This window comes from Rattus rattus, chromosome 15 (genome assembly GCF_011064425.1).
Source record: "Rattus rattus isolate New Zealand chromosome 15, Rrattus_CSIRO_v1, whole genome shotgun sequence".
Lineage (NCBI taxonomy): Eukaryota > Metazoa > Chordata > Mammalia > Rodentia > Muridae > Rattus > Rattus rattus.
In genome coordinates this window covers 49,314,071-49,328,177 of record NC_046168.1, presented here as the reverse complement: position 1 = coordinate 49,328,177, position 14,107 = coordinate 49,314,071, and the positions used below count along the sequence as shown (strand labels likewise).

The window sequence follows — 14,107 nt, the reverse complement described above, 5'->3', positions numbered from 1 at the left end:
TAATGGGAGAAGACTCTCAGCAGTGAGCGTGCACACAGAGACCACAGCAAGGGACAGTCAAGCAGTGAGAGTGCACATACAGAGACCACAGCAAGGGACAGTCAAGCAGTGAGAGTGCACACAGAGACCACAGCATGTTCCTTGTGTCTGTGGACAGGAGCGTTCCCGCCAGAGGCTGTCAGTACCGTCTTGTGCTAAGGAGCAGCCTCGAGGCCTCCGTCTGCACTTCGCCTTCCCGGGATGCGCTGGTGGGTTTGTGTGTGCTGATTTTGCTTCGTTTGAGAGGCCAGTTTCTACTTGTTTGTAATCCAGGAGAACCATTGGCTTGTGCAGTCTTGTGAACATGGCATTTCCCAGTAGTTTTCCGGGTAGTTCTTCCTGCCTGTTACTGCATCAAGGTTTTGCACAGAGAGCCACAGAACAACTGTCATGGCTAGTATTGTCAGCTTATAGGATCTACAGTCATCTGGGAGACCAGCTTTTGGTATCTGAGACCGTTTCCAGAGTAGGTTGGGTGTAGTGGGATGACAGCACTAATCTGGGCGACGCTAGGCCGAGTGCTGTTATCCTGGCCTGTGTAGAATGAACCAAACTCTCTTTGTCCAGCCACTCCTCCCTTCTCCTTGCTTCCTGACAGGATATGATGTGACAGCTGCCCAAAGCTCCTGACTGCAAGGCTTCTCTGTGCCTATAGACCGTACACTTGAACCACGAGCCCGTTCCCTTCCTTCCCTAAGGTGCCTAGTCTGGTACTTTGACAGGAGCAGCTGGAAACGTGACTGGTGCCCACTGATTTTGAATACCAGCATCTCTGTTTCCCATAACAGTCTTCAATGAGACTGAGCCAGCACAGGCTCTGGCTGGGCTCTGCAGTGTCACCTCTCAGACTTTGCAGTGATTGGCTGCCCACTGTCACCTCTCAGACTGTCTCATACATGAACTTGGAGGAGTGAGGGGCTAGTTTCCTAGGGTGTCCTGTGTAAGCCTGTCAGAGGTCACCAACCTCTCCTTCTTTGTGATGCCCATAACCTCTAACCGGAGGTAAGAAAGAGGCTCGTGGCTGAGCCTTGGAACTTAGTTTATGGCATGGATTTGCAGAAGGCAGCTGACCATGTGGCTTGTCTTCTGAACTGCTGCTGTTTCTCAGGAATTGTGGCAGACAAGACGGAAACACACTGAAGGAGCCATGCTGGATCCTGGCACTGAGTTGAGGAGCCCCCACATGGAGGGCTCTGAGGGAGGGCAGGCCTTCCCAGGACACTCTTGCATCTTTGTTGAAGATGAGCGTTCACAGGGATGGAGAGCATTCCAACCATACTTCCAGGGAGAGTTGACCTTCACTTGTGTAAAGAGGCTGCTTCATGTCCACATTTAGGTTCCTGTAATCCCCAGCGTTTGCCATTAGAAAAAACTCTTTGAAAATTATGTTAAAGTGTGGGTGTTATTGGCCCATGGTAAAACCTGTCTGATATTACAGAGGAACTTTTTTTTTTTGGTTCTTTTTTTCAGAGCTGGGGACCGAACCCAGGGCCTTGCGTTTCCTAGGCAAGCGCTCTACCACTGAGCTAAATCCCCAACCCCAGAGGAACGGTTTTTAATCATTATTTTATTGCTGAAGAACTATAAGTTAAAGTAGCTGGTGAGGTGGCTAGGTGGGTGAGGTGCTTGCTGGCAAGCCCGAGGACCCACGCAAGCCTTGAAGCCTGGAAGGAGCGAACCGTCTCCTGCTCATTGCCCTCTGACCTCCACACATGCCCCATAGTGCACATGTCCACATGCACACACTGCAAATACATACACACATGCCCCATAGTGCACATGTCCATATGCATACACTGCAGATGCGTACAAGTACTAAAACATTTCAAGAGAAGGCGTTTAAGTACTTTTGAAACTAACGTCCTAATCCTACCCCACACACACACACACACACACACACACACACACACACACCCCGTTTAGAGTTTTGCTGTAATGTGAAATACAGTGTTTTTACTTGTTTGGATTTATTGTCAGAATTTAAAGACTATGATTAATAGTTTATTCTTCATGATTCTAAGTGTTCGCTTAAAATAGTTAAGCTGGAGAAATAATCCCATTAGTCAGATTAACAAACGCGTAAACATAAATGGCAGCCACTCCACACCGTTCGCAGCGCGTGTGCGACAGCGGATGAGTGTGCAGTTTAGGGGGTTGTGAATCTGCATCTGTGGCCCATGCTCACCAGTGAGTGGTTTTGGCATCAGGTTCTGAGGGCTGAAAACATGGCTGAGCGGTTACGGGCCTGGCTGTTCTTTCTGAGACCCGGGTTCAGTTCCCAGCACCCACATGGCAGCTCACGGTTGTCTGTAATACCAGTTCCGGGGGATCTGATGCCCTTACACAGATATATGTGCAGGCACAACACAAAGGCATGTGAAATAAAAATAGATAAGTCATTAAAAAGTTTTTAAAAAGAAAGATTGTTAAAATAAACTCTAATAGCTAACGCAAGTTGAAGCTCTTATTCACAAAGCCGTGAGGTCAAACAAGCATCCCTGAGACGTCCTCTGTTCTTGCCAAGTACAGCATTCTGCTGACGTGAGTGAGCGCCCGAATTCACGGAACTGCCTCTGCTGACTGACCCTCGGCCTGCGCAAGGCCCAGGTCCCCGAGTCTGGTGTGCAGCTTTGAGTTAGCACCCAAGGGCCTCGCTTTGGGACTTGTCCCCTGTGCACCTTACAGCACTTTGGGCTGAGCACACACAACCATGACTGCCTGGTTTGGCCCCTTGTCCTGTGAAGACAGAAGGAGATGACGTCTCTGCAGCCCTAGACACTGAAACGTCTTAGTATGACCCTCATTTCAGCTCAGCTCAGCTCAGAGTACAGCTGTGACAAGCAAGACCCAGTGTCCCCAAAGCATGCTCCCATGTCCTTGGAGGAGGAAGCAACTTGTGTCTGCTCAGACTATTACTGTAGCTCTGCCTTCCTTCTTTATCTCGTTCTGCTGGATCCCTGCGGGGAGAACTATATTCATGGTCCTATCGTTGGTGGTGCTGATGGATCAGCGGTCTTAGATGACATCGTGTGCGTGTGCGTGTGTGTGTGTGCGCACCCGCGTGTGCGTGTATGTATGTGCGTGTGTGTGTGTGCGCACCCGCGTGTGCGTGTATGTATGTGCGTGTGTGTGTGTGCGTGCATGTGTGTGCGTGTGTGTGCGTGCACGCGCATGTGTGAGCTCAGAGCCCCATGCTCCTCTGTGAACATACCTAGCACTAGTATCCCAAAGGTGTGCCGTTTCTGGCTCTCCACCGAGATCTCTGCCATGCCACGTGTTTGCGGTGGTGTCAGCTGTCTCTCCTGGTCTGCAGCAGGAGTCTCACCATCTGCCTGAGTTCGTTACTTCTCTCAGTGCTGCTTCCTTTTCTTCAGATCAGCCACTGACTGCATGGCCTCTCAAACACATTCTGTGAGGATATTTATGATTATACTGTGTACTGGCCAGTAGGCACTGTGTGTTGGACCAGCCCTTAATACTTCTCTGAAAACGTTAACTACAGAGGAACATTCAGTTCATCAAGCCAATCAGCTTCCCTTCCCGTGTGTTCCATGACTTAAATGGAGACTGGCGTCTCCTAGGCGGCGTGGTTGTGGATGCAAGTTGACCCCACTTCTGCAGGATTTCAGTGGGGTTGATGGTAGGAAAGATTCTTCCTGACGTGTCGTTTGTCCTCTGCTGGCAATGGCATTGTCGAACACCAGCGCACCCGCTCTCTGCAGCGCTCCATAGGTCACGTGACTCGGAGCACAGCCGTTCTGCTTCTCCACTCTGTCCAGTTTGGGAAAATGGGGGAAACACTGCAGATTCCCTCAGGCCCAGTGGGCGCCATGGGCTGTTGTTTTGTTTATGCAAATCCAGGTTTGCCCTTAGAGGTCAGCCCTGTGCTGAGCTTTTCTAACCTCCATTCTTCCCATTTGGCTGACTTTTAGCTTCTGATCAGAGCCAGGCCTACCACTGCTGTTGGCTCTCTGGCCAGTGGTACTTTCTGAGCCCTGAGGATGTGGAAGGCCGTAAGGTGAGAGAAGGCCGAGTACTCCATGCTGGTTGTAAAGTGAGCCACCCTGAATTAGAGGGCTTCATTGCACCGTGTGTTTCTGCGTCCTGCTAAGAAGATTAATAGGGTAAATGCTCTTGAGACTAAAAGCCAACTGACCCTGCCTGTTACGTTCTCTCTTTTGCAGGGGAGAGACCACATTGCCCCAGGGACTGTGCCAGCAGGGCCCCTCCGAAAGGGGACGTAGAGACACACCTCCAGCACCCAGCCCGTGATAGTGTTGACTGCGGCCTCACGGGTGATTGGAAGGCTCCCAGCAGTGACCATGGCCACTTTGGGGAAGAAGATCCAAGGTCTCCTGACCAGACACCTTAGACCTGAGAGCCGTTGCTCCAGAGCAGACCAGGGAGATGCCTCCTTGGTAACATGTAGGGACAGCAAAGATGCTATGCCTAGGATTCCGTGCAGCTCTTTCACACACATGTGTGTGCTCATCGCCCATGGCCTGTGTTTCCTCACAATAAGCAGTGGTATTGGCAGGCACAGTAGCAGCTCAAGGAGTCTGTGTTACTCAAGACAGGCATGAGACACTGGAAAAAAGATGCTGGTTTGTTTGGATGGAGTGAAGGGCTGGGCACTGTGGGGAGGTCCAGTGCTCAGGACAGATGACACTGTCAGTGTGGGGGACGGAGGGGTGTGCACTACTGCCTCTCCCCCCTCAGTGGGGACTCACAGTAGCAAGTGAGAGAGAAAGAGGGTGTTCAGGTAAGACTTGTTCGAATGCTGTGGAGATGAGCTTGGTGAGGCAGGGCGATGAGAGCCTCATGGTTAGGAGTCTGGCCACGACTCTGGGCTCTCACGCCCTCCATGCCAGAGTTCTCACCATTCGGGCTGCGTCTGGCTCAGGAAACACTGCAGAGGTGGGAACACAGAAATCTTTGGAAGGAAACGCTAGTGAACACTAAGAGGGCAGGTGTCTTCGTTTATTCTCAGGACCTTTTTTGTAACAGGGCTACATTCTGCAAACTGCTCACAAAAGACTAAGCCACTGAATCCTCCCAATTTGGGCCTGTTTTAGTAATGGCAGAAGAATCCCTGAGCAGATTGGGGGCCCTAGATCATTAGGGTGCTAGTGCTTTGAAACCTTCTCTCCCTCCCCATCCCAGCCTTTCCCCTGCACCCCCCCACCCCAGCAAATAGATGTCTTTCCCCATTGGGCCTGGTGAGCACCATTGGACAAGTGACTCTGTTCACAGATGACTGGGGTCTCCAGGCCTGAGGGCAAGGACGGCTTTATATACCTCTTCCTTAGTCACGCAAGTCCACGTTTCTGCGGTGGGGTGAAGGCCCTAGCAGAGGCTCTGAGCCCACGCGACGTGCGCAGTGGGGACTGTTCAGCAGGTAGCAGCGACTCCTTCCCCGTCTGTCGCTGTGGCACTGTGTGGTGGCGATACTTCTGCGAGTTCCAGATGTTTGCACATGTGGTTTTATGCATTATCAGAATTACTGCTGCCTTGAATGAAACGTTCTGTGAAAGTTTTTGCAAAAGCTTTACTAGTTTTTTTTTATTGTGAAATTTTGTAAAGGCAGGAAATGGATTAAGACAAGCATGCTAAATATATTTTTCAGAAAAAAAGCAATAATTTTACATGTACAGAAATTATCCTAACCTTTAATACTGGTGAGAGCGACAGTTTACTTAACCCAGCAATGGATCAGTGCGGTTTCTGTAGGAAATGGGCTTCTGATACAAAGACTTGTTTCAACACACATGTATACATGAATCCTGGCGTGTGGTTTCTCTGTTCTAATGATCTGTTGGATTATTATTATTATTATATTATTATTATTGTTATTGTTATTGTTAGCTGATGTTTGGTTCCAGATTCTATTTGTCACTGTTTTAATTACTTGACTGTTCAGGTGACTGCTGCACTTGCAAGAATGCAGTGCTAACTGGCTAGCAGATGCGTATATATACATATATACGTGTGTGTATGTGTGTATATATGTATATATATATACACACTAACTGGCTAGCAGGTATGTATATATACATATATACGTGTATATATATATGCTAACTGGCTAGCAGATGCGTATATATACATATATACGTATATATATACACACACACACACACACTAACTGGCTAGCAGATGCGTATATATACATATATACGTATATATAATTATTTTTTTTTACTTATTTTTTCCTGATACTCCTACACCAGGTATGTATGAGAACGGTTTGCCATGCTGGAGTGCTTGGGAATATCAGTCATTCTGAGACGTACTTGGAGCAGGCCGCAGAGACGCATTCCTCTCTCCTCCTGAGGCAGCGTAGTTCCTTTCTGTTGAGCTTGTCTGCTCATTATGATAGGCTCCCCATCTGTCTGCATTTTCTGGCTTTTTGTTTCCTTGGCTGGAAGTAAAGGTGAGAGCTAGGAATGTCAGGGCCTGTGATTCGGCCCCATCTATTCTGTGTCTTAGTTATTAAACAATTCTGTACACAAAGGGACACGAAGGTGTCGTCTGCGTTTTTACTGTGTCTGAAGCTGCACGTGGCATTGAGAACTGGAAGGTCTGTCTTCCGGTGAGTCTCCCTCCCAGGGTCTGGTAGGGGAAAGGGGTGCCTGAGGTCCCTGCAGCTGACCGTCTGCCTGGAGAGTAGCCAATCTCAGGACGACCTGCCCCTCGAAGCACAGAGATACAGTTTCCTGTAGCCACAAGGCCACGAGGTCCCCAGTGCTCGCCTCTCTGGGACCAGCTGCGTGCTGGCCTGGTGCATGGCTTTTCTGTCTCACTGGCCATCAGTATTGGACTGGTTTGTTAATTTGTTTATGTCAGCTCAACAATAGTATTTAATATGATTTATGTTTCCTTATTTATTTAGCCAATCTGTTTTGATTTGTCCCCCAACCCCTGCTGCCCCTGTGGTAATTTCCACATTTCTGACTGTTACAGACTTCCTACTACCTCTACGAATCTTCTGTCTCCTTGTTTCCTGATGGGGTTTTACAGTGTTGCGTCTAATGTAACTTAGACAATAAAGGGTTTGGTTGTCTACACTGCACCGCTCTCTGTGTCCCCTGCCCTCTCCACCTGCGTTCTTCTGACTCCTGCCTCACTCACTCGCACCAGCTCAGCCCCACCATCCTCTGCTTTACTGTGTGATGTGTCTTCTCTTATACTTCCTCCTCCTGTCCGTGCGCATCACACATGCTGGGTCTCTCGGGACAGTTCAGGTGATTCACTTGTTCTGAACGCAGAGAGTGAAGACTTAGATAATAATAAATGGGTCGTGGGCTCTGTCTCCTCTGGGGAGCTGCTCACTGCACCTTCCCACACTTCTGCTGGCCCTGGAAGTCTCTTCAGTCTTAGATGGAGACAGTTTAGCCTCTCCTGCACAGTACAATTTCCAAGTCAAGTGGACTTGGCCTCTTTGGTTCTGAAAAGTATTAGATATTTTAAGAAGTTCCCCAATATTTGCTTATTTATTTTTTTTAAAGCCCAGGAAGACACTGGTTTCTGGAAATTAGGCGTTCCAGGCAACACAAGGCTACTCCATAAAACTAAAAGAGCTCTGCTGTCCCGGTGGGCTGCAGGGGAGCCCCTTGCCTTTGGCTGCTGTGCACCCACCGCAGATTCTCTTGCAGCTGGCACTGGGGTCTTCACACTCCTTCTACCCTCACAGGTGACCAGTTCCACGGCAGGCATCACGGGGCTGGCAGTGGCGGTCTTTCCACCTCCCGGCAACCAGTAGAGTTGACATCTTTGGGTGGGTAAGGGTGCCTTCTAGGTCAAACAGTGAACGCAGTTCCCCAGGAAGGAAACATTCTCTGGACCTGTAAGACAAGACCCTCGCCGCCAGCACCTGAGGAACATGTTTTGTTGTTTAACGCTTATAAATCAGGCAACTTCTAATTGCAACTTCTGTTCACCGAGAAAAAAAAAGACACACGCCCCACAGACAGGGCCTTCCCGTGACACGTTTTTGACATTAATGACTAATACAAACTGCAGAGTCCTGGGACATGCCCGTGTGAAGTGACCGCCAAGCAATGTGTTCTGTCTTCACCAACTCCGCTAATCATTCGTTGAGCTGGGAAGATGCAGAAGCCCATAGAGTTTGTACTTCTTCTTTTTAAAAAAACCACAATTTATAATGCTATATTTTGTACTCTTTATATTAGAATTTGTTACTAGATTGATGTATTTAACTATTTCTGAGAAAAAGTAATTCAATGTTACAGCTGTGTGATTAAAAAGTATTTAGATAAAACATATTCACTCTATTGGAATTTGAAATAAATAAAAACATCTTGGAGTTGCAAGACATTCGCCCCTCCTTTAGAGGGTGGCTTACATCATTTGTCAGCCTATTTTGACCTATGGTTCTTTTTATTGGCAGAATATAAGCCCAAATGTCACTGTTTTTTTATTTGTACAGTTTTACAATAAAGCCACGGGACGATTCGTCAAAAAAGAGGCCAAAATGGACCTCCCCACCCCATCTTTTGTGGATTCCAGATAGCCCTTTTCTGTTTCAAATGAAAAGCCCATCTCGGTGTTTGCTGCACTTCTCTGAGCACAAACACTGCTTTAATTCTCAAGGCAAGGCTAGACAAGCCCTTCATGCAGCGGGACCTGCAGGAATGTGTGGCGAGGGGATCAGGGTGCTGCCGGCCCTGGCTGAAGTCTCTGTGGCAGGCTTTGGCCATGTGGCGGCCTGGGACCTCTGGCCTTCTGGTTGGGTAATAAAGATGGGGAATCTCACCATCAGATGCCCAACTGGGAAGTCTGCTTTAAAGGCACACGGTGTACCTGCCTGTTCATGGCCCACCCCTAACAGGGATGAGCAGGTATTGAGACACGGCTTTTGAGGGCATGAAAATGAGGCCTGGCCACCACTCTGTGTAGCCCACCTATCTACCGTGCTATGGGTGACACCGCCTGCTCGCACACCTGGCTGTGCTTCGAGGAGAATTGTCATTTTTGAGTGATTTCTTAAGAGGCCTCAGGAAATGCAGCCATCTCTGAGGTGGTGGCTGTTCTGGACCTGCCTATCCTTGGGTGGCCGGTTCGTACCATGGTGGCATGCTCAGTGAGAAGAGCGGAATATTAAAGGGTGGCTGAGCTGAGCTGAACTGCAAGGGCCTCTGGGATGTAGTGGGGGAGCCGAGCGTGGCCTGGATGCCCACGTGCCACTGGCAGCTGGCTGCTCAGACTTGATGCCCCTGTGTCCCCGTCCCCCACACACACTCCCTCATTCTGCTCGGGAGCCCTGCATTCTCTGTCCCTCTAACAGTGAGGACATGTGTGCAGCCGTAGCTGGCTTGAAGCTTGAGCACTTCCTTAGCTGCTGGGAGCTGGAGGGGGAGATCAGCTGATGAGTCCCTGTGTGACTGTGTTCTCCCAAGATCCCTGTAGGATTCTCTGGAAGTCACCCTAGGCTTGTGTCGGTTCAGAGTATGGAGCAGGCAGCCACACAGTTTATTACATTTGCCACGTTGGAAGGAGAAAAGTGTGCTGAGAAGTTTTTCTGCACCTTCACACAAAACACCTTAATTCGGGTCATTTTCAAGCAGCAGATTCACTGCTCGGTTTGGATAGTGTGGGAGATCAGGAGCAACGACGCACCAGAGACTTGGCATTTAGCTGGCGCTAGCTCTCTCTCAGTGGGGGGTTATGCTGCACCTCCCCCAGGTTGAGGGCCGAGCTCCTGCTGCCTCTCTCATATGGGCACTGACCCCACCCAGGAGGATTCTGCTCTGAAGAACAGTTCTCCCAAAGGCCCCATCATGTCAGGTCTCCCTCCTCTCCCTCCTCCCTCTCCCTCTCCTCTCCCTCTCCCCTCCCTCTCCCTCCCCCTCCCCCTCCCTCTCCCTCTCTCCCTCTCCCTCTCCCCATCCATCCATCCATCCATCCATCCATCCATCCATCCATCCATCCATCCATCCATCCATCCTGGGTATGCAGATGCTCAGATAAAAACCAGTGGCTCTTTCCTGCTGAGGAAGGTGGGTAGGACCCACTTTAAGTTCTTGTCTTGGCAGGAGTAGAACATCAGAGTGAGTGGCTGACTCAAATTCTAAAAGGGCAAAAAGACCTGGATCACTTGGCAGCAGGGCAATATCCAGGTCTTAAAGGTGGTCCCCTCCACATAACCCTTTTATCAACCCCCTTCATCTTTCCCAAACTTCCAGAATCACAGGAAAAGGGAGGGACTTGGGGAGCCAAATGAGAGGGCCGTTTACAAAGTTCACACAACTTGGCAGCAGCCATGAAAGACCTGGAGGGCCTGGAGCTTAGCTTTGAGGTTGGGATGTCTTCTTAGCTTAGTGCAGCCTAAGCCCAGCATCCAGGAGACGGGATGGCTTGCTGGTGGAGGTGGCTGGTTCCCTGAGCTGCTTCTGCTTCATTATTGAGAAATGCTGTACAATCTTCCTTGGAGAGCTAGGGGAGGGTGGCGTCTCACCCTCCGTAGAGTTCTGGCTCTACTAAAATTGTGGGACATGTACAGAAATGGACCGGTGTTATAACATGAGCACATTGGCTGCCATGAGCCAACGACTGTGAATGATGCTGACATAGGAGAAAGAAAAAGCATGTATTCTGGGCTCACAGTGGAGCATGACAGAGAACACCTAGAGGTGGGTGAGGGCCAGCCCAGGGGGCGGGGCTGTTCGCTGTGTGAGGATGTGCGTGGCAGGGATGGAGGACACCTGGAGGCCAGGGGTAGCCTCCCATCCCTGGGCAGTCCTGAAATTCTAAAAGCTCTTGGTGAGGCTGATGACCAAAGCAGAGCGAAACACTCGTGCTTCTGAGCGAAGCAGGGACACACATGTTGGGAAACAGTGCATCGTGAGCATGTTTTTGTCAGATTCGACAGGAAAGGTCCCAAGACTACTTGTTGGTTACTGTTAGATGCCAATCAACATGAAGCTTCAGGATGAAAAGTTGTCCACCAGCTGCCATGATCCTAAGGAGAGACCAGGGTTGGTTCAGGAAAAAATGTTTCTTGTCACTGGACAGCCTGGAAGCCAATGCTAACGGCACCCACTTCCTGTTGGTCATCCCTATCCCATAGTAGGCATACAGTATGCTCCCCCTATCATGCAGGGCCACATCTCCCCATAGCCCAAGCTCACAAACCTCTTCTGCCACTGAGGCAGGTCTGCTGGTCCAAGTTGAGGACTTAGACATAGATTTGAGAAATGTCAAGGGAGGACCAGGCTGAGGGGAAGTCCGTGGTAGGAAGATTCCAGATCTGAGGCACAGGAATGGGCAGTGGTCATCTTCACCTGGATCTCCTGACTTCTCCCGAAAGAGGAATGAAAAATGACGACCAACCCGGTGAGACGTCAAGGCTGCTCCTTTCCTGCTTGTTGTCTCAGCATTCTACACAGTTAGCATCCCTCACTCCAACCCATGGTGGGAAGCTGACGTAGAGGACCACAAGAGCCAGCTGGTGTCAGAAGTCAGGTTCTGATGGCTCAGCTCTGTGTGCCAGGGGATGCCTGGCACTCACGATGAGGAATGATGAGACCACAGTCTAGCACACAGGAGCATCCCTCATGGGTCGGGAAATCACCCAGTGAGGTAGGAAGAGTAGGGATGTTGCCAGTCCATGGAGAGGACCCGCCTGCTGCTTCGGCTCTCTCAGCCAGTCCCTCCAAGGCTGACTTTATATCTCTTAGGGACAAAGAAAACAGTGGTGAACTCACCCTGAAGACAGGGTGTGCGCTTCACGGCTGCCATATTGCCTGCAGAACTGCAGCGTCCATTAGCGTCTGCCTTCCTTCTGCTGGTTGAGTGTTCCCTCACCTGTGTCAGAGCATTTGAGCCATCCCCTTGCCACAGACTTGATGCCGATGGTGCCTCCTCTATCACACACTCTCCAACTCTCTACACTTCAGACACAACTTCCTGAGGTGGGATCTCTCCCACCACCATTTTGCCAACTGTCTCCTGTTGAGGTTGTCAGGGACCGTGTAGTTAGTAGATGTAACGATTACTTCCCCCAACTATCTATACTCTGTTCTAGCCCTTTCTATGGGAATATATATATATATATTAATATATATTATATATTAATATAATTATATATATAATATAATTATATATATATAATAAATATATATACTCAAAGACTTCCGGATCACTCAGGCTCAACGGTTACATTTGGGAGAATGGCCTCCATCTCACCATTCCTTGGCCTGAATATTTCCAACGACCCTAGGTGTTACAGCCTTTCAACAACTATTCCTTATTTCTTTTCACGAAACAGGGTTTTATGTAACCCAGGCTGGCCTCAAACTCCCTATCAAAGATAACCCTGAATGTCATTTATTTCTGTCTATGTGTCCAAAGTGCTGGAGTTACAGACATTTGCCACCATGCCTGGCTTATGCTAACCTAGGGCTTCATGCATGCCAGGAAAACATTTCATCAACTGAGTCTCATTCCCAACCCTCAGCTGTAGACACTTCCACGCGCATCTCTCGGCGATTGACAGATGCTCCTGCTGTCTCTCCCTCACAGCTCTAGCTTCCCAATTTTTCCCCCTTCAGTGATCCCCGAGGAGAGCTCCTTGACCTGTGTTACCACCCGAGGGGTTTTCTAGAGTCCGTTGAGGAAGATCCTCAGTCTTGATGGCAGCCGCTCAGTTCTTCTCTATTTAGGAATGTGGAAACTGTCATGTGACCTGACGCACTGCGCCACGCAATTCACAAACCACCCAACCCATACGCATAATCCGCACACTGCAGGCTTGCCTGAGGCACCTTCTCTTGTTGGGCACCTTTGCCTCTTTTTATTCCACGGGACAGCCTGGAAGCCGACGCTAACGGCGCCCACTTCCTGTTTGTCAGTCCTGTTCCATAGCGGGCATACAGTATGCTCCGCCTACAACGCAGGGCCCAAAAGCCCAAGCTCACAAGCCTTTCCTGCCGCTGAGGCAGGCTGAACTCTGCCTCAGCCAGGGCAGACACACTGGCATTTCCATGGGCTGCCTTCCAGCCACGTCCCCTGATGAGGCTCCAAAGCATGTTTCTTAGATCGACATGCAGGACAAATCATATGAGGCTCAGTTTCCACTTGAGCAAGGTCTCGATACCGTGGTGAAATGACTTTACGAGGGGCATTTTAAGAACTTCAGTACCCAAAATGTGAGACCTTTAGCCTAGTTGATGGGGGGTTTTCCAAGTGTCATTCAGTTGCCATCAATAAGATCTTTAGATTGCTCCTCCCCTACCTTTTATAAACATTCACACATGCGCCAGGAAATACCGTGTTTTATTTTTAGGTGACATCCAAGAAAGTAGGTCATTGTCCCATGAACAGGTCTCATGTAGCCCAGGAGGATGACCTCAGGTTCTCTGTAGCCCAAGGATGACGTTGCACGTCTGCCCCCCACAGCTCAGGTGCTGGGATCACAGGCTTAGGTGGCCACGCCCGGTTTATGGTTCTGGGGATCTAACCCAGGGCTTCACGCAAGCTAAGCAGGTGCCCGACCAACTGCTTCTGTTTGGCCAAATGTAACTAGAACTTGTTTCCCGCCCACACAGGTATAGGCCTCAGTTAGACTCTGATCCACTTGACTGAAATAGAACTGTTTGCCTATTTAACACCTATTAACAAAGGGCCAATGGGGTGTTTATGGCAAAACCACCTATAAAAGCTGTCTGAGAAATCTGGGATGCTCAGCTCCAGTTTCTGTGGCTAGAGGGCAGGGTTTTCGTTGTTTTTTTTTTTTTTTTTTGGTGGTGGTGGTGGTGGTTATTTTCTGGCTGTGTAGGCCAGGCCAACCTCAAAATCATCATGATCCTCCTGTCTCCATCTCCAGAGTGCTGGGGACATAGGTTCTCTCAAGAATGGGCTTGACACACAGACTCACAGGGCCATTAAAGGGCTGCTTGTATGTACCTCGAATGTGGGGTGGAGGTGTAGGGGTAGCAATCAGGGTGTGGGTGCCCCAACAGTGGAAATGCATGGTCTCTGCTTCCTGCTGGTTTTCCAGATAGGACAGTGGGCATGTCCTACAACCATCTCTGTGGTCAGAAGTCAA

The 14,107-nt window shown here is 49.6% G+C and overlaps 1 protein-coding gene across 1 annotated transcript in view; it reads left to right on the top strand.

The window, feature by feature from the left end:
* Znf516 (zinc finger protein 516) overlaps positions 1-4,681 on the top strand; it is a 41,700-nt gene extending 37,019 nt beyond the window's left edge. The window contains exon 4 of the mRNA XM_032885495.1: positions 4,224-4,681. Within this exon, the coding sequence (XP_032741386.1) occupies positions 4,224-4,411 (188 nt within the window). The 3' untranslated portion in view covers positions 4,412-4,681. The remainder of the gene's footprint in view (positions 1-4,223) is intronic.
* The last annotated feature ends 9,426 nt before the right edge of the window (positions 4,682-14,107 follow it).